A 19,739-nucleotide genomic window follows, 5' to 3' on the forward strand; every position below is an offset into this window, starting at 1 on the left:
GACTAGTTACTTCCTCTCTGCTAAGTACTGATCTCACCTCACTTCTTTCTCAACTTTCTGCACACAGGATGGGAAAAGGGAGGAAGCAGGTAGTCTCTTTCCCTGCTGTATATGCCACACCCCTTCTCCCACTTTCAGTCACTTGGTATGTTCCCTTCATTCTAGCCTACAGGGGTGGAGTTCATCTTATCCTTCTCTCTGCTTTTATATTTCCCATTTTCATTCAATTCAATTTAGAAACATCAAACATAATGTATGTGCTAGGCACAGTGTGCTAGGCCTAGTCTGATAGGCAATTCAGGGTTCAGAGGCAAGGGAATAAGAAAAGAATGCAGGTATTTTTTTTTTAAGGGAGTTAACAAACATCCATTCAACATCTACTATGAGTCAGACACTATGCAAGTCTCTGTGGAACTACCAATGAACAAGATAGGTTTGATTCCCGTTCTTAAGTCAGCAAATGCTGTGGTAACAGCTCGAAGGAGAGATGAGAAGAGTTGTCTTATCCCTATCTCTTCTGGATTGCTATGCTCAGAAGCAAGACAATAGAGTCTTGAGCACTGGCCAGGACGTTCCCACCCTCTTAACCTTATTGGGGGAGGATTTGCATGGTGACTTCTCACGTACATCTATATAATCTATTCCTTCAGCTCCTTTCCAGAATTTCCTGGAAAAAAATGGAAAACTCTTATGTGGATGTACATCTATGCATTGCCATAAATCATTTCCAGGAAGGAAAGTAAGCCTGGTTCTCTCTGAAGAATTTCTATAGATTTTTGGGGTACTTTGATTACTCTCTCAAGAACAATATTCTATTCCAGTTTCCCTCACTTTCCCATCCTGGTACTCTTTTTCCCAAACATCCTCCCTAAGGACTAACCCCACCTGCATCCAAATGAGGATACAATACCCTCTTCTCATACTTTAACTTTCTTTTGCTCTAATATGCATCCTCTGCGCCTTCTCTTCCCCCAGCCTGAGGAAAAGACACTACTGAGGTTCATTTTCAGAAAATAAATGGAGGAAGTATGACATAAAAGGAACTGAGTAACTTGGCGGGCTAGTGGTGGTGGGGTGTCATTTTCCAACTCCATAGCTCGAATTGCTTTTTACAAACAACTTTAACTCCCGATTTTAACTCAAAATCCCCTCTAACCTTCCTAACATTGCTCTCCAGGCTCCTTTTACTTCCCTCTGATTCTCTTGTCATTACGCATGAAGGCTTCATTAGCGATACACTGTATTGCATGCTTCCTATACTAGCCTGTTCAAAGAGCTCCTACTTTTAAGTGTAACCTTCATCTCTTAGGCAGTAGCTCTAGCTCATTTCCTCTCATTCAAGTAAGAACAATACCCGTCCCTATCTCCCTGCACCCTCTATCCTGTGCTTTCTTTGTATTTGTCCTTTAGGTTCCAACAGGATCTTCCCCCCTCTGCAGCTCTTCAAGAAGCGTAGGATTGCTACCACCCTGCCCCATAAAATACCGAAAGGGAACAGCGACCAAAGTCGAACCGAACCAGGAAACTGGGCTCGGGCCCAGCCCACCTGTTTAACCGTTTGGAGCCACTCCCAGGGCCGAGGTCCAGGAGGAGGGCAGGACTACAACTCCCAGCACGTCGTGAAGCCACGCCCCCGCCTCCGCAGCTCCGCCCCCGCGGGTTCTCCATTGGCCTCCAGGGGGTGGGGATTAGATGGGAGGTAGCCATGGGGCCGCGGCAGGGGTTTGTCCCCTCCTCGGCTTCCGTAGAGGAAGTCGCGCCGACCTGTATCTGGGGTTTCGGTGTCCCCGCCTTCCCGGGGGTCCGGGGTGACATTGCACCGCGCCCCTCACGGGGTCGCGTCGCCACCCCACGCGGACTCCCTGGCTGGCGTGCTTCATCCCTTCGCCTCTCTTGGCCGGGCCCCCACCTCGCCCCCAGCTGCCCAGCCATGGGGGCCGCAGTGTTTTTCGGATGCACTTTCGTCGCTTTCGGCCCGGCCTTTGCGCTTTTCTTGATCACTGTGGCAGGAGACCCGCTTCGCGTCATCATCTTGGTCGCGGGGTGAGTTAAGGGGTTGGGGAGACGCGGGAGGACGCCGAAGAGAGAGATCCAAAAGGGGCTGGAGGAACTGGGGCGAGCTGGGAGCCTGAGAGGGGGAGACAAGTCGGAGGTGAAGATTGGAGAGGGTCGAGTCAGGGATCTGGGTGATTCGCCCTTTCCCGCAGTTGGTTTCCGCCTTCCAGAGATCGCACAGATTCCTCCTATACTCCTCCTGCGACGTCCGAGGAGGCCCAAGGCGAAGACTTGGAAGGGGGCTGTGCTGACCTCGGCCGGCCTTAAGGGAGTATCCAGGAATGGATACCTCGCCCTCCTGTCCTCCTACACTCTGGCTCTCATCATTCTGAAGACTCTTTAATCAGATTTCTTACCCTTTCCCTGCGTTCAGATCCCTACAAACTCCCTTGGTGGAGACACCTATCCTATCTCCTCCCTGTCTCCCTGGACAATCCGGAAGTCTAACTTCCACTTTTTATGCTGCAGCCTTGGTTGGTTCCCCTCTTTGATTTCCCTGGTTGCCCCCTACCCTTGCTTGTCTGATTGCCTTTGTCTTTCCTCAGGGCATTTTTCTGGCTGGTCTCCCTGCTCTTGGCCTCTGTGGTCTGGTTCATCTTGGTCCATGTGACCGACCGGTCGGATGCCCGACTCCAGTATGGCCTCCTGATTTTTGGTGCTGCAGTCTCTGTCCTTCTACAGGAGGTGTTCCGCTTTGCCTACTACAAGCTGCTTAAGTAAGGAGTTGGGGTGGTCTGGAGGGGAGAAGGGCAGAAGACTGAACTATAAGTGGGGCAGCCCTGGGTGGTGGTTTGAACGAGGAGGTACTAAGGGAAGATATTAGAGGGGAAGGCGATTCCTGCCCTCCCTCATGTTTCCCCTATCCCACCCACCCCACCCCAGGAAGGCAGATGAGGGGTTAGCATCGCTGAGTGAGGACGGAAGATCACCCATCTCCATCCGCCAGATGGCCTATGGTGAGCCAAGGGAGAGGGACTGGAGGAGGGAGTTGGACACTCCTCTCTCCCAGGGAAGTCTCTAAACATCCACATGTCCTAAGTGGCTTCTTGTTTTTCTTCATACCTGACTTCCAAGGAGAGGTGGTCTGGAGGGAGAGTAGGTGTGGGGGAACTGTGACTGGGAATGGGGAGGGATCACTGGTAATAAGGCTATAGTGATCTTTGACATTGATGAAGCCCTCCCTCCCCCCCAGTTTCTGGTCTTTCCTTCGGTATCATCAGTGGTGTCTTCTCTGTTATCAATATTTTGGCCGATGCACTTGGGCCAGGTGTGGTTGGGATCCATGGAGACTCACCCTATTACTTCTTGACTTCAGGTAAGGTCCACTTTCTTTCTTGCCTCCATGCCCCATTCATCCCTGACCCTGATTTGATTTATTGGCCTTCCCTGGGAGACTTCTTTGGCTCAACATCTCAGGAGGCTGGGAGAAGATGAGGGATGTATCTCATCCCCATCTCCCTCCCTGCAGCCTTTCTGACAGCAGCCATTATCCTGCTCCATACCTTTTGGGGAGTTGTGTTCTTTGATGCCTGTGAGAGGAGACGGTACTGGGCTTTGGGCCTGGTGGTTGGGAGTCACCTACTGACATCGGGACTGGTGAGTTGGGGACAGGGGCCTGAGTTAGAGAGAAAAGAACTTAATGGTGAGTGGGATGGAGGGGAAATATATTCTCACTTCTTAACATTTAAAAACTTACCTTGGGAGGAGGCAGAAAGGTGAGTCTTTAGACGTCTCTCACCTCAGCATCAATTGTATAACCTGCTCTGGGGATGCTCTAGGGAGGAGTTTGAACGGATTAGTCAAACCAATGCAGATGGCCTGAGGTGAGCAGGAGTGGCAGAAACCTCTGAGGGGGCTGAAAAATCACAAATGCCCTTAACCGTGGTGATATCGGTGTTCTGAAGGACTGGGAGATTCGAATGAGATACCTGGGGGAGATTTGGGTCAAAGGCACAAAGAGAATATGGGGATTAGAGGAAGAATCTAACCTCTTTTTTACTCTTTCCCCCATCCCCAGACATTCCTGAACCCCTGGTACGAGGCCAGCCTGCTGCCCATCTATGCAGTCACTGTTTCCATGGGGCTCTGGGCCTTCATCACAGCTGGAGGGTCCTTCCGAAGTATCCAGCGCAGTCTCTCGTGTAAGGACTGACTACCTGGACTGATCGCCTGACAGATCCCACCTGCCTGCCCACTGCCCGTGACCGAGCCCAGCCCTAGCCCGGGTCCATTGCCCACCATTCTCTGTCTCCTCGTCGGTCTATCCCACCACCTTCGGGTTTTGCTTTGTCCACTCATGACCTTTAGTCTCTAGGCTTTACCAGGAGCAGTCTGGGTTCAGCCAGTCAGTGACTGGTGGGTTTGAATCTGCACTTATCCCCACCATCTGGGGACCCCCCCCTTGTTGTCCAGGACTCCCCATGTGTCAGTGCTCTGCTCTCACCCTGCCCGAGACTCACCCCCATTCCCCTCTGCAGGCCGACGGCAGGAGGACAGTCGGGTGATGGTGTATTCTGCCCTGCGCATCCCACCCGAGGACTGAGGGAACCTTGGGGGGGACCCCTGGGCCTGGGGTGCCCTCCTGATCTCCTCGCCCTGTATTTCTCCATCTCCTGTTCTGGACAGTGCAGGTTGCCAAGAAAAGGGACCTAGTTTAGCCATTGCTGTGGAGATGAAGTCAATTGGAGGTTCAAGGGTAGACGAGCTCTGAGTTTCCCAGTACCCCCTCCCCAGACTGGATATCTTAAGTCTTTTTCTCAGGTCTGAGGGGAACCATTTCTGGTGTGACAAAGACCCCCAAATTGCCTTTTTCTTTTGAAGCGGGAGGAGGGAGGAAGTATGTGTTAATTCTTCTCCTAACCTCCTTGGACTATATTTTCCCTCCTCAAATTGCTCCTTATGGCTGGGCTTATATCTATCCAGCTTTCCCCTTGGTCCCAGGCTTTGGGGGAAAGGAAGGAAGTGCATGTTTGGGAACTGGTATTACTGGAACTAATGTTTCAACCTCCTTGACCACCAGCATCCCTCCTCTCCCCAAGGTGAACTGGAGGGTGCTGCGGGGAGCTGGCCCACTCCAGAGCTGCAGTGCCACTGGGGGAGTCAGCCTACCATGACATCGCAGGGAAGGAGGGCAGATTTTTTTCTAGTTTTTAATTGGGGGATGTGGCGGGGGGCGGGGAGGTTTTCTATAAACTGTATCATTTTCTGCTGAGGATGGCGTATCCCATCCTTTTAATCAAGGTGATTGTGATTTTGACCAATAAAAAGGACTTTATAATTGTGGGGGAACTTGGCTTTAAAAGGAGGGGATAACATGTTGATTGAGGTTTCTGCCCTCTCATGTCTCTTTTCCAACCTCCCTCCTAACCTGGCAACCTCTGGTTCCCTCCAAGCATAGCTTCGATACAAGGGCAGAAATCTGGGCTGGGGGTCTAACATGTCAGAAGCTCTGGGTTAAGCATTTTCCAGCAGTGGATCTCCCCTTCTCCAGGATTGGGGTAAAAGGAGTTACTCACCCATTCGTCCTTTTCCATACCCTTTGCCCACTTCTGCCATCTGAGGCATTAAGGAATTCTCCCATTCTCAAGAGCCCCCAAAGTAAGGCCAGAGGCGGGGTCGGCAAATTTAATTTCCTAATATATTGAGGGAAAAAAACATAGCAGCAGCAACCCTTTTTCCTAAGGGGAGATCTTGTACTATATCTCGGGACAGGGATACAGAGATGAGGGGGTGGGGGACTTTGGGGCACATCCCCAGCTTCCCCTACAACTAAACACAGTTCACCCTCTGCATTGTCAACATAGGGCTGTCCTTGTCTACATGTTTTGAGAGGCTGAAGGTTCTGTTCTTCCTTGAATGAGAGCCTGTCCATACCTCTGTGTAGGGGCTGTCTGGAGGAAGGAGGGATGTCAGCCTACTCCTACAGTATTTTCTGGCCAGTCCCTGCACCCCACTTTAGAAGCTCCCTGATAGGCGAGGGGAAGCCATCTGTGGTGACCGGGAAGGAGTCTATGCCTCGGTGGCTCGTGCTGAGGTGAAGACCACACTTTTCCGGTTTCCCAGTCTCTTCTTCCTGAAAGGGAGAATGGTTCGTGGAAATGGCTAATGTCCTAGGCGAAACAGATTCGAGGTGGAGTAGGCGAATGCTTTTCAACGCCAAAGAAAGGACTGGAGGAATGGAGAATAGGAACTCACCGAATCTTTCTAGCAATGAAATAAACAGCCAGCAGAAGGCAGAGACAGCCAACCAGGATTCCCACTCCCAGACTCAGCATTTCACCTGGGAGAGATAAAGGTGGAAGGTGTCAGCCTAAGACTAACATAGATATTGAGCTTTTCCCTAACTCACTGAGGAGAACCCTACCCTGCACTCCACCCCTCGATACATGGGTAGGCCTGTCTTACCTGTGGTATACAAGGATCCCACTGTAAGGGAAGAAAACTTGGGTCAGTGAGACTAGATCCCCACCCCAGTTGGGAGTAGCACACTGTGCCAGTACTCGGGGTTGGGGCATGGTTCCCAGTCCAAGCAAGTCCTGGAAATCCCTTCCCCTGTTAGCCTTCTTTTCCTTCCCAGGGGTTCCCTAGTTCCTGCCATTGAGTCCCCCAGTTTCCCGTCTCCTTTTCTGAGCCCTGTACAGTTACCTTGGATGAAAGAAGCAAAGACCGTTCGCTGATTGAGAGGCTGGGGGGCTCGGTAGTTCTGTACCAGGAGCTTAGAGGGCTCCTCTTCCGTGGAGAACAGTGTCTCTTGAAGCTTTTCCAGCTGAGAAGTAGAAGAGTGGGATTAAGGGACAAGTGGCACTCGCTCTCAGGAGTGGGAAAGGGTTTGAGGTTACAGCTATGTCTGCTGTCTCACCTCTCCACCACTCACCTGTCCTATTGAAATCTGGGCCCTTCGACTGAAGACTGTCCAGAGCACACTCTGGTAGCAGGGCGGTGTGGTGAGTGAGCCATTGTAACGGAAGTACTGCGCCAGCAGTGGGGGGAACAACTCTCTCAGGTTGAAGGGAGGCACTGAGGTCTTCTGATCTGGGCAAGAACAGACTAGGACTCATCTCCCTCTCACTGCACCCTCGCTTGCCTAGACAGGGCTCCTAGAAGCGAACACCCTACCTACCTCGGGCCCCAACTCACTGCCTCGTTCCAGGCCTCTCAGGCCTTTTTGAGAAATTTCCCTGAAGCCTAATTAATGTTACTTTGTCTTAAGATAGATTTTTAGGGCTCACCTTTATGCCTGATTTCATGCAAGTGACTCAGAATGTGTTCATAAGCTGGATTCTTAGTCTCACCCACCTGTATGGGGAGGAAAGGGTGAGAGAGTTCGGGATGAGTCCATGTTTGGAGTAAGACACTTGTGTATAGGATAAATAGTCAGAATGGGTTGCTGACTTGTCTTGGGAGGGCGACCAGCAGCACACATGGGCAAAATAGGACTGAGGGATGCAGAGGAAGTGGAGAGAGACCAAGGAGGGATTGGGGGCCACTGACCTCAATGAGGATGCCCAAGACAGCCAGGCCCTGAGGCCTCTGAGCAGCCTCACTTAAGCTTTCGTAGGAATCAGAATCATAATGTACGATGTGGAGCTGAGGGAGGGGAGAGGGAATTGAATCATTTAATGTTTCTCCACCACCCCCTCCCAAAAGCTTTTATCCTAGCCACCACCACCACCTCTAGCATGCCCTAAATCTGTCCCACAAAGCTTGCCCTTTTCCCCCAAGTATGACTTTTCCCAGTTTCCAGATCCTTCCTTTCCCCTGGCACCGACAGTGCCTACCACTGTGTCCTAATCCAGGCTTTGCTCCCTGGTACCTCTGCAGCTGTGGCTTCGCCATTGATCTGGTGCTCTGACCCCCGCAGGGATCCTTTCTGACCCCAGTGCAGGTGGAGCTGGGCAGCTACATATTTTCGGGGAAGTCCTTCCAGATACAGGGTTGGGGGCAGAGAGAGTTGCACTGTGAGGGAAAGAGAGCGAGTTAGGGTTGGTGGACGAATGTGGATACGTTCCCACCCCTGGGTTGCCACCACTTTGGGGAGATTTGGCCAGCCTTTTCTGTCTCCCTGCACATCACCCACTTCTTCCCACAGGCCACTGCTTTTCTTTTTTCTTTTTGGCCGCGCCCTGCGTGCGGCATGTGGGATCTTAGTTCCCCGACCAGGGATCAAACCCGTGCCCCCTTGCAGTGGGAGCTTGGAGTTTTAACCACTGGACCACTGGCTGGAAGTCCTAGCCACTGCTTTTCTAGTAAAGATCTAGTCAATGCTATGATGCTAACCCACCCATAAAGCTTGATCATACACATTCAGTTCCCACCTTTGGCTACAGGAGCCTGATCCCCATTCTCATGTCTCCAAATTTACAGATGAAACCTTCTGAGAATTTAGAAGTTAGGAGAATGCTTCTTCACTTCTGACTCCTAAGATTGGAACTGGAGCTTATATCTCCTTGAAGGCCTGGTCTTTTTACCTGTGTGGCCATTATTGTGCAGGTCCAAAGGCTCGGTGCCAGGCTCTTCATATCCATGGGGCTGCAGAGGTAGCAACTCAGGGTCAAAAGTCACACTGCCTGTCTGAATGTTGATGGGGGACTGGGCGTTGCTTCCACACTCAGGGTAAGAGGCTGGCCAGTGGTCTTGACCATGTGGACCTGGTGGGGGTTACCACAGACATCTGTCCTGTCCTCCAGCCCCTAACCACCCTTCAACAACCCTTCACCCAGCTTTACCCGTGTGGAGGCAGAAATGCACTTCTCTCCACCCCAGATGAAGCCCCCAGGTGTGCGGGGCTGGGTGAGCAAGGAGCCCCTCCTGGACTTGCTGCTGCAGTCCCTTCACCTACGCAGAGGCAGTGATGATTCCCCAGCTCTCCTGATGAACGGGGAGCAGTTGCTTTTACTTACTTGCCCTCTTGTTGGAAGACAAGAAAGCTAAATGAGAGGAAGAGGGGATGGATAGAAAGCCCGCATACCCAGACAGGTGGGATTTGAGTAGGAGCAGGAAAACTGGGGAAATGAAATGGTCCTAGAGAGGTAGGGTCTCCTTGGGGCCCCCCTATCAGGTGGCCTTAAGATTCAGATCTGCTGACTTTCCATCATTCACTTCTTGCTTTCGCACTGGACCTTGCATTGACTCTGGAATTCGGTTTAAGTTATTAATCAGAAACGCAAAGGAATCGGGTTCCACCTCTGCCAGGGTCACAAACTGTCCTGCCGACCTCTTCCTCACCCCTGACCTCAAGCTCTGTCCCAATTCCAGATTCAGGTGGGGGTAGGATCCATCAGGATAGAAAGCGAGCCAGGAGGAGAATTGGCAGCTAAGCTTATGGCGCCTTTCCCCACCCAGTTCCCTTTCCACTCCAGCTCCCTCATTCCCGCACAGATTGACTGAGGACATAACTGGCTTTTCTGCTGAATCAGGGTGTGTGGGATTTGATTGTTAGAACAGCGTCTAGGAATCATATATGTGAAAGCTGGGGCATGGGGAGTCGGGGAAGGAAGGAGCTAGGGTGAGAAGCTGGAGGAAACCTCCCAACCCACGTGGCTAAGTCTTCCCGCCAGGTGAAGAGGTCCCAGTGGGAAAGGGGTGTCGGTAGGCCTTGGGTTCTGCTCTCACCGTCATATGTCCAGTGTTGACCTGCAAGGCAGAATAATTTGAGTTACAGCCAGCGCAGCCTGGGGCAGGGCCCTCCTCCACCCCGCCCCCCTTTCTCCTCCCTCTGCTCTAGCACTTCCCCAAGGAAGCCCTGAAACTGGACACCTCGGTGGAAAGGTCGAGGGTGGGGGGGGGCCCTATTTAAAATCACCAACCAGGCTGTGCTTGTGCTCGCTGAGTAAAGGGGGAGGAGAAATGAAAAGAGATAAAGCCAGGAGACTAAAATTAACCTGGATCCAAATGTGCAAAATACCCAACCCTCACTTTTCTACAGCCTCTGCCAGGCCAATCTAACTCTTAGAAGATGGGGCTGAGGTGACGGTGTAGGCTTTGGAAGAAAGGGACTGGAACAAAGAGAGGGGCAAGGAGTTCAGCGTGGGCGGGCAGTGCTGCTGAGGGGAGAGGGCCATTATTCCTTTGCTTGGAAGCATTGCACGAAAGAAGGCACTGAGCTGTGAATTAACATTTAAGTTCCTCCTCTGGTCCCAGGAACTCTAAAGGAAACTTTCCCCATCACCAGGAACCTCTGCTCCCTAGATTCCCAGATGGCTGGGGAAGGTGGGAATTGGGCAGGGTCCGCTCCACGTTGAGGGTAGTGGGTGGGCACAGGCCGCCAGGCTGGCAGGGACAGGATGAAAGTGAAGCGTTGTGTGTGGAAAAGGGCACTGCCAGCTGGGTCACATGCCAGGCTCTCGTGCAGTCCTGTCTCCAGCTAAAAGGTCGGGGGCCTGCTGGTCCAGCTCTCACCCAGGGCCAAACTGCTTCAAGGGGAAAGGGAGGCCTTCCTGTGGGTTGTCTCTGCATTATTCAAACTGCTAGAAACTTTGGAGAAAAATTCTAACTTCCTCCCTGTCTCTCTCTCTCTCTTATTCCCTTAAACAAACCCCTCAGACTTCTAAGATATCCTTGATCTCATCGTTGGGCTCTTCTCCTGGCCCATCCCTTCGTTCAGACAATTCTGAAAAGCAGCGCAAGGGAGGGCTGGAGGCAGCCTCTCACTCACCAGCTCAGTGGGACACTTCAACAACTCGAATTCCCTGGTTCTGGGCAGGCTGAGAGCCTTGCCCTTCCCCTCCCACCAAATCCTCAGCACAGTAGTTTTACATCTCTTCCTCCTTTTCCCCAATTTGTTCCTTTCTCCTCAGGTGCAATTTACAACTCTCCTTGCTGGGTGCCCCTCACCATCATCTTCTTTGTGTTCCCCTTCTGCCCTCTAGATACCCCCCTCATCCTGTTCTTCCAACAAATTTTAATTACACACCTGCTATGTGCTAGGCACAGGGATCACAAAAATGAGGGCTAGGGGTTCTGGGGACACTCCTGGAGCACCTCGGCCTGTTCCCCCTCAAGAGTCCTTCCTCCTCTCCTGGGAGTTCCTGAAAGTCCTGTGTAAATTGTAAAGGGCCCAAGAGTATTGACTGTTATTGCTACAGCTTTCAGGAAAAACCAGGAAATTAGTCGCCCCATAGAACCGAGAGGGGACTTTGGCCATGAGGTTCATAGTCAGGGATCAGGGTGTGAGTTTGGCAGGAGGCAGGAGTATTCCCCCCACCCCATCAGTCCTCTATCCTTTCACTCCAGGCCTCTTTGGCTCCTTAATTGGATGAGTTTGTAGATAAAGAAGACCAGGAGGGTTGCCTGGGACCAGGGCAGTGGGGGAAGGAGCTCCGGAGGGAATTTGCAGGCTGCAAAGTGACTCCCGCAGTGTGTGTACACCTCCTGACCCAGGCTAGTTTGCCCCCATCCCCACGAACAGCAAGGCTGGAATGGCAAAGGGAAAAGAAGGAAAGTGGTCTCCTCCCCAGTCCTGTCTTTTCCCCTGCATCCCTGAGCCTATTATTCCAGCCCTAGGCTTCCTCTTACACTCCTCCTCCTCCATTAAGCATGCATGGCAACATGTGTACATCAGCACACACAGACACACACACAGACATCCAGATGTACCTACCCCCGTTGGCAGCCAGGGTCCAAATCACCTCTAGCAGGAGTGTGAAGAACAACATGGTATCCCTGGAAGAAACACAAGGTACTGGGAGTTTGGGGACTAGAGGACTAGGGCAGGGAGAGGGGGGAAGAGAGGAGGGGAGAGAGAGAGGCGGAGGGGTGGGGGAGAGAGAAGAGAAGTTTCCTGGAGTTGAGTGTATTTATCTTTTTCTCTTGCTTTCTTTGTGCCTCTGCGGGCTTCCAGGGGATTTGGTTTTCAGTGGGGTACCGTGAGTTTCTGGGTTCCCAGGATAAATCTCTCTCTGCCTCTTTTTCTGCACTCTCTTTTTTATCTCCCTCTGCAGTCTTCACTCCACTTGCTGGCCAGCTACTTCACAATTGCCTCCCGCTTTTAAGGTGGCTCTGGACGGGTGTACGTGGGGAGTGGGGACTGTCTGGGTTGTTGGCGAACAGCTCCTTAAATAGCCGATTAAGCATGCAGGATGGCCTTGCTCAGAGCGCAGCGCAGCGGGTTTCACAGGGGCCCTGGCCCTGGCTCAGGAGCGCAGCTGGGGTGAGCTCTTCCTTCCTCTGCTATTCACACAGACACTGTTGAGAAGGGTGTCCCCTGGAATGGGCGGGGGCAGGAACGGAGGGTTTGGGGGTCCGATCCTTTGGGGTCCCATCCAGCTCCCTCAGGGGTTCTTATTCCCCATCTGGCTTCTCCTCTGAGGAGCAACTCCCGGGATGGTGTAGGGCAGATGGTGGGAGGACCCGTTCCCCACGCCCTGCAGAATGTGAGCGCCCTGGAATAGGAAGAGTGCAGAGTTAGGAGAGAGGTAAAGGAGAAGGAGCTGGGAGACTCAGGGTGTGGGTGGAGGGGAGGAAGTCAAGGACCAGAACGTGGGGTGTGGAAAATAAGGAAGAGAAGTGAGGCAAAGAGAATTTGTTTGGAGCGATCTCCTTCTCCTGCGCCTGTCACCACCGGCTTCCCACGGTGAGGCTGGGTCCACGTGCCTGTGTGGCCTGGGAGGGGGGTGGTTTTGTTTGCTGAATAAAGCCCATTTGTGTGCCCAGCGGGGGGCGGGGCTGCATCAACACCCTGGAGAGACAGCGGCTCCAACTGTGAGGCCCAGCCATCTCCCTCCCCAGGGAGCCCAGATCTAGGGCGGCTTTTGTCACCAAAGAGGACACTGACCCCTGGCACGGTGGCCAGGGCAGGAGGAGAGACGGGGTGACCTTAGAAACAATCACTACCACCATCAGAAAAAAGGCGGACTCCAGGGAAAGAGAGGGGAGGGAGCAGAGAGAGACCATGTGATCCTGTTGGAGTGGAAGAGGGGCCCAGGGTCTTCCCTCCTGCCCAACAAAGGGCTGAGGCAGGACTTTTGGGACTGAGTGAAACCTGCCACCAGAGAACTGGGCAAGTGGAGCATAGAGGCTGCCGAGTCTCAGGAATGTGGGCTGGTGTTTGTTCCCCCCACGGGACTGGAAATCCCGATTGGAATGTACATCCTAAATCCCTCCCTACAGAATGTGAAACCCAAAGATAACTTCAGGCCAGACTTTGAAATCTCTTTTTCCTGATACCCTTCACCGGAGTCACAGCCAGAAAGATGCACCCATTTGAGCTCCTTCTGCCCTCCTTGCTCCTGCCAAGTAGCAATAAATAGCCAAAACAAAGGGAGCGGAAGCTAAATAAGGGTGCAGGATAAAAGCCAAGTGAACAGAATAATGCATCTGCTAGATCATCAGCCCCTGCAGAGGCAGGAGCCTACCATGCTTTTCTGTCCACTGTGGTTGATCTGCAAAGCAAAGCCATTTTGCAGATGTCATTTCCTTTTTAATTCTTTCATCACCCTCCGAATTACTTTTCCCTTACAGATAAGTTTTATGTTTCAAAGTTCCCCCAAAGCCCCACTCATCCCATCTAAGAAGAAGAAAAGGCTTAAAGTGTAAATTAGACTTCCTGGGAATCAGGACAGTTAACACAGAGGAACAGAAAAAAGAAAGAAAGCAGAGACATCTTTTGCAAGGTAGGAAGGAAGAGGCCCAGACAGAATGACCTCTGCCAGGACAGAGTTCCCCTGGAGTGTCTGGGGCTGTGATGCAGCCTCCCAAGGTAGGTAACGTGTTTTACCAGGCGCCACCTCCTGGTTGTCTATGAATTTTTTAATTTTTAAAGTTTCAATTCAAAATGTTTTGTGTGTGATTCCTTCTGGGAAGTGTTTCACTACTGGTGGGCTTTGGCATTTTGCCTACACAACTGAATAATGTTTCACAAAGATGTCTTAGCCCCAAATCAGCATCTTCCCACTTCTGAGTGAGCAGTCCCTCCAGGCCCTCATGCTTCCCAAAAGGACAAAGGCCCTGGTATCTAGGAGAGAGGGGGAAAGGAGGCAAACTCCAGGCACTTGCCTTTATGTATTTATTTTTTAAAATTTTTATTGGAGTTGCCTTTATTTTTACCTTTGGCTTTACTGTGGATATTCCTGTTGTCACCAGGCTGATTTGGAGTAGTGTCAGGAGGACCCCTACATGTTAAAATAAAAAAAAGCCCGCACAGTTGCTACTCAAACTCTGACGCCTTTGTTTTAATTCCTACTTCTCCCTCTAGCCCTTTGCTCACTCTGGGGTTGGCTGAAACCCTGCTAAAACCAAGTTCTGCTGCCTTCTGGCGCCATCTCCTGTCCTTCCAAATGCAGTGAAATATGAACCAGTCAGAGAGTCAAAGGTATCCAAGTGTGGTGACTTTGGGGTTTGTTTTTTCTTGCCTTGTTTTATTTATTTACTCGGCTGTGCCGGGTCTTAGTCGCGGCACGTGGGATCTTTGTTGTGGCATGCATGTGAGATCTAGTTCCCTGACCAGGGATCGAGCCTGGCCCCCCTGCATTGGGAGCGTGGAGTTTTAAGCACTGGACCACACGGTAAGTCCCAAGGGTTTGTTTTTTTCTTAAGAAGTCCTTTTTTTTCTTTTTAATACATTTATTTATTTATTTATTTTTGGCTGCGTTGGGTCTTCCTCTAGCTGCGGCGAGCGTGGGCTACTCTTCGTTACGGTGCATGGGCTTCTCATTGCGGTGGCTTGTTGCAGAGCACGGGCCCTAGGCGCGTGGGCTTTAGTAGTTGTGGCACGCAGGCTCAGTTGTTGTGTCTTGAGGGCTTCAGTAGTTGTGGCTCACGGGCTCTAGAGCGCAGGCTCAGTAATTGTGGTGCACGGGCTTAGTTGCCCCGCGGTATGTGGGAGCCCGGACCAGGGCTCGAACCCACGTTCCCTGCATTGGCAGGCTAATTCTTAACCACTGCTCCACCAGGGAAGTCCCTTAAAGGGTCCTTTCTTAAAAGGATATTTAAACTTACTAAATACGGTAAATAGTCTAAAACACCTTGCAGTAACCCACTAAGTGCTCTGAGTTTGTGTGGTGGGGAATATGAGAGTTCAGCGAGGGAGGGAGGCAGATCAAAAGGAAAGAGGAATGGTCAACACAGAAATTTGCTCAAACAGTACAGGTGGTGACTAATTGCCTAGAAGAGAGACTCGATGAGGAGACAGATGGATTCAGTTTCCTAAAAGGGCAAGCAACTTTGCGCCGTGAGTAACATAGTAACATAGAGTAACATAGTAACATAGAGATCGTCTATTTTGATAATCACATTTATTATCACACGCTTGTCTTCTAACACACTGGTACTGAAAGCCCTTAAGCAAACACAAAAGCTTTCAAGAATTAAAGTCAAAGTAATTTGGGGGAGGGGCTGGTCAGAACTCTGGATCATTTTCTCAGTTTTCCAGTTCACATCGCATGACAGATGCAGTATGAGAATCTTGTAGACAGAAGACAGGTCAAAGTTTGTGGTCTGAAATGTTGCAACTTTAATTAAAAAGGAGTAACTTTGTGTCATGCATTGATTCCATGCTCAGAACACTGCCCGGTACATAAATATTTGCTGATTGAATGAATGAGTCTAGTCACTGGAATATTTATTTACTTTCTTTCTGCCTTTTCCCAGAATTTTAGGCCAGGAGGGTCCTCAGGCATCATTTCAACTCTCTTGTTATACCCTATAAAGACTGAGTTTTGAGGGATTTATGGATTCTCCCATGGCTAGTCATAGAGCTGCTAAGCTAAACCAGAAAAAGGACATAGGCGCCATTGAACTTTCTCTTTTTGGTTTTCAAACGTCATTGTACATCAGAATCACCTGGAAAGCCTGTTAAAATTCGGATTTCTGGGCCTCTGACCCAAGGTTTCTGATTCTGTAGGTTTGGAGTATGTCCAGAGATTTGCATTTTTTGATAGGTAAAAAGTAGATTTATTAATAACGCTTTGTAAAGAGGTTGGAGGAAAATGGGGCACAAGAGGATGGTCATGTCCCAGGTCTTGGGCAAGTTCCTGGGACAGGCTGCCAAGTGAGGGTCCTTGGCTTCACTCAGGAAAGAATTCAAGAGGGATTCTTGAATCCCTAAAAGTGAAAGCAGAGAGACACATTCCATAGGCAGAATGTGGTCCTTCTCAGAAGGTGAGAACGGCCCAGAGACTTGCATTTCTAATAGGTCTCCTGGTGACCTGTTAGATGGTACGGGTCTGAGGGCCCACACTTGAGAATCAGTGCTCTACACCTATTGGAGGAGCAGAGGTGGTAAGGAGTTTGCTTTTTTTTCTTTTCTTTTGCCGCACGGCCTGGCTTGATCTTAGTTCCCCAGCCAGGGATTGAACCTGGGCCACGGAAGTGAAAGCACCAAGACCTAACCACTGGACTGCCAGGGAATTCCCAGGAGTTTGCCATTCTTTGTAGAGATTCCAGCCATCTGGAATTGTTCTTGCAGTCCCTTTTGCAAAGGTTAGCAACAATACTTTCACTAGTTTACAAACATATTGAGTACTTCTAGGTGCTAGGCAACATGGCAGGCCCTAGAAATAAAAAATTAATAACATAATCCCAGCCCTCAAGAACTTCACAATCTCTTTAGGGGATGCAGGTACCTTACCCAATTACTAGAATACAACAGTGAGAAGTTCTAAATAGTGGTAGAACAAAGTGTTATGTGAACCAAGGTGGGTGGACAATTGACAGTGAGATTTTCTTTAGCTGATGTCAACAATCTTTCCACAGGATGGGTGCGTAACCAGGGCCTATAGTTATATATGAGAACATAAAAAGTGCATTCCACAGCAGGCAGACCCATGCTTCACTGTCTCTGAGATGACTCCAAAGGATACGTTATGTCAAAGCAGGACTCTCCTTAATATATTTAATAAACTGCTTCCTCTGCAAAGAAGGATATCATGGTGCCCTGGAATTATAATAATTTGTTCCATCTGCTCTGGTGGCCTCCTCATTCTGCCTGACTTCTCCCTTTTCTTTTTATTCTCTACCATTCATCTAACTCAAATGAAGGTTGTGTTCCAACCCAAGCAAAAGACAGTAACACTTATGCCACTTCCCTTCAATAGTGAGAAGATTCTAGTTAAAGATATTTTTCTTTGTTTTTTAAAGAATTGTTATGTCTGAATTGCTATAGGAATAGGAATCAGATGATAATATAGCAAAATCTCGTGATGATGGTAGCTTATTACTGGTTTAATCATCCCCCAAATAAGAAGTCTGTTCTCAGATCAGATTGTGACAAATAATTTGGGTTTTCTTTGAAACCTTAAAGGAAAAGAGCTTGCTGTGCTTTCATCGACATTTTATTTGCTTCAAAATATCTATACTTTTTTTTAAAAAAAGAGCATGAGGGCTTCCCTGGTGACGCGGTGGTTGAGAGTCCGCCTGCCGATGCAGGGGACACGGGTTCGTGCCCCGGTCCGGGAAGATCCCACATGCCGCGGAGCGGCTGGGCCCGTGAGCCATGGCCGCTGAGCCTGCGCGTCCGGAGCCTGTACTCCGCAACGGGAGAGGCCACAACAGCGAGAGCCCCGCGCACCGCAAAAAAAAAAAAAAGAGCTTGAGTCTTGAAGGGTAAAGTGGCTTGGCTGGGGTCATGTAGAAATATTACTAGGACAAAGCAGCAGGCTCTGACAGACCCACCACTCAAAATGTAAGATACTGTAAAAACAAAACCAAAAACCTTTAAAGGAAACAGATGACATTTTTGACTCTGGCTGCTTCTGCCTCAGTTAATTCCCTGTAGCTGGTGGGGAGTCACTGCTTTGAGGAGGAAATACAAATACAAAACCAACAAACCTTTTTTTTTTTTTAAAGGTTCAAGTCATTTCTAAGGCAATACCTGCAAAAGTGAAATGCAGTTATTTATGAGCTCATAGATCCTGCATTCTCCCCATTTTTCTACCATCAAACATGCTTATTGTTTCATGTATTACATATATTTTATTTAAATAGCACCATCACTGGCTGGTTACAAATCCATGCACATTGGCAAGAATTTCTTTTTGTTCCTTTTTTAAAAAATAAAAAGGAAATGTTGGAGTTGGCTCCAGAATGGTAGAGAATATCAGATCTTAGCAATGGCTTGTCACTTTTCCTCTTAATTATTATTTTACAATATACAAATAATACCTGATTATTTTCAGGAAAAGAGAAGATTCCAAAAAGCAAAAAAGAAAAATAACATCACTCAAAATTCTCCTAATTAGAGATAACCACTGTTACCATTCTGCTAACTTACAATCTTTTTTCTATGACGCTATATCTAAATGGATATATTTTGTGTGTATAAATATTATTTTTTTTTACAAAAATAGGACCAAGCTATATACATAATGGGCCTATAACCTTTTTTCTTGACACTACTTTGTGAACATTCTTCTCTGTCAATAAATATATATCCCTGTCAGCAATTTAAACTGCATAGTATTGTATAGTAGAAACCCAATGTGTTTAACTAATCCTCTGCCTTTGGACTGGTAGGTGTTTTTTGTTTTTTAAAAAATTTTTACCTATGACAAACAATACTTCAATCAGAATATTCTTGTTCATATATATTTACACATTTGTCCAACTCTTTCCTAGAAGTAGAATTGAAAGAGGGTGTATACTTTAAAAAAAAACTCTTTATTATGAAAAATTTCAAACTCATTCCTTTTGTTAAAGTCAGGTTTCTGGAGGTATAATTTACATGGTGTAAAATTCACCCTTCTTTTTTTTGCGGTACGCGGGCCTCTCACTGTTGTGGCCTCTCCCGTTGCCGACAGGCTCCGGATGCTCAGGCTCAGCGGCCATGGCTCACGGGCCCAGCCGCCCTGCGGCATGTGGGATCTTCCCGGACCAGGGCACGAACCCGTGTCCCTTGCATCGGCAGGTGGGCTCTCAACCACTGCGCCACCAGGGAAGCCCCACCCTTTTTAGTGTAGAGTTCTATGAGTTTTGACAAATGCATAAAGCCGTGTAACCACCATCATAATCAGGACATCACCCTGTCCCGGACATAATTCCTGATCTGTTTCTCACCCTATAAGTTTGCCTTTTCCAGAATGTCTTATGTATTAAATTATACAGCATGTAGCCTTTTGAGTCAGGTTTCTTTCACTCAGCATTCATTCATGTTGTTGCGTATCAGGAGTTTGCTTCATTTTACTGCTGAGTTTTTCTGTTATACAGTTGTACACAGTTGGTTTATCCATTCACTAGTTGAAGAATATGTGGGCTGTTTTTAGTTTTCAGCAACCACAAGTAAAACCACTATAAACATTCAAGTACAGGTTTTTGAGTGGACGTATGTTTTTATTGTTCTTAACTAAATACCTAGTGCTGGGTCGTGTGGTAAGTGTATGTTTAACTTTGTGAAAACTGCCAAACTTTTCTTCATAGTGTTTTTTATTCCCACCAGCAGTGTTTGAGAGCTCTGGTTGCTCCAGCACTTGATACAGTCAGTTGAAAAAAAAGTAGCCAATCTAATAGGTGTGTAGTGATATTTCATTTTGGGTTTAATTTGGGGTGTGTACTATTTATTTATTTTTGGCTTCGTTGGGTCTTCGTTGCTGTGCATGGGCTTTCTCTAGTTGCGGCGAGCAGGGACTACTCTTCGTTGCGGTGTGCGGGCCTCTCATTGAGGTGGCTTCTCTTGTTGTGGAGCACGGGCTCTAGGTGTGTGGGCTTCAGTAGTTGTGGCATGAGGGCTCAGTAGTTGTGGCTCGCGGGCTTTGGAG

At 49.2% G+C, this 19,739-nt stretch overlaps 2 protein-coding genes across 2 annotated transcripts; one reads left to right on the forward strand and one right to left on the reverse strand.

Moving 5' to 3' along the window:
• The first annotated feature begins 1,753 nt into the window (after positions 1-1,753).
• On the forward strand, positions 1,754-5,209 carry APH1A (aph-1 homolog A, gamma-secretase subunit). The gene is made up of 7 exons (XM_082860762.1): positions 1,754-2,043; positions 2,601-2,771; positions 2,938-3,011; positions 3,248-3,370; positions 3,524-3,651; positions 4,073-4,196; positions 4,533-5,209. The coding sequence occupies exons 1-7, from the start codon at positions 1,931-1,933 to the stop codon at positions 4,595-4,597; spliced, it is 798 nt and encodes a 265-aa protein (XP_082716888.1). The 5' UTR covers positions 1,754-1,930; the 3' UTR covers positions 4,598-5,209.
• Positions 5,210-5,627: 418 nt separating this feature from the next.
• CA14 (carbonic anhydrase 14) lies at positions 5,628-12,596 on the reverse strand. The gene is made up of 11 exons (XM_082864431.1): positions 11,654-12,596; positions 9,667-9,687; positions 8,523-8,702; positions 7,868-8,010; positions 7,546-7,641; positions 7,284-7,350; positions 6,929-7,086; positions 6,700-6,820; positions 6,460-6,480; positions 6,250-6,334; positions 5,628-6,127 (listed from the first exon to the last, which is right to left on the reverse strand). Exons 1-11 carry the CDS (start codon positions 11,706-11,708, stop codon positions 6,064-6,066), a joined length of 1,011 nt encoding a protein of 336 aa, XP_082720557.1. The 5' UTR covers positions 11,709-12,596; the 3' UTR covers positions 5,628-6,063.
• Positions 12,597-19,739: the final 7,143 nt, after the last annotated feature.

Source organism: Leucopleurus acutus, assembly GCF_964270905.1.
Source record: "Leucopleurus acutus genome assembly, chromosome: 2".
Lineage (NCBI taxonomy): Eukaryota > Metazoa > Chordata > Mammalia > Artiodactyla > Delphinidae > Leucopleurus > Leucopleurus acutus.

What these genes read in the sequence shown, in the direction of transcription:
- CA14 (XM_082864431.1), bottom strand. Translation starts at nt 11,708, where the DNA reads ATGTTGTTCTTCACACTCCTGCTAGAGGTGATTTGGACCCTGGCTGCC. An exon ending in TCAACACTGGACATATGACG is followed by an intron (nt 8,703 to 9,666) that starts GTGAGAGCAGAA and finishes AACCCCCACCAG; the next exon opens with GTCCACATGGTCAAGACCAC. An exon ending in CCCAGATTTCAATAGGACAG is followed by an intron (nt 6,821 to 6,928) that starts GTGAGTGGTGGA and finishes TCTACTTCTCAG; the next exon opens with CTGGAAAAGCTTCAAGAGAC.
- APH1A (XM_082860762.1), top strand. Translation starts at nt 1,931, where the DNA reads ATGGGGGCCGCAGTGTTTTTCGGATGCACTTTCGTCGCTTTCGGCCCG. An exon ending in GTCATCATCTTGGTCGCGGG is followed by an intron (nt 2,044 to 2,600) that starts GTGAGTTAAGGG and finishes GTCTTTCCTCAG; the next exon opens with GGCATTTTTCTGGCTGGTCT. An exon ending in CTATTACTTCTTGACTTCAG is followed by an intron (nt 3,371 to 3,523) that starts GTAAGGTCCACT and finishes CCCTCCCTGCAG; the next exon opens with CCTTTCTGACAGCAGCCATT.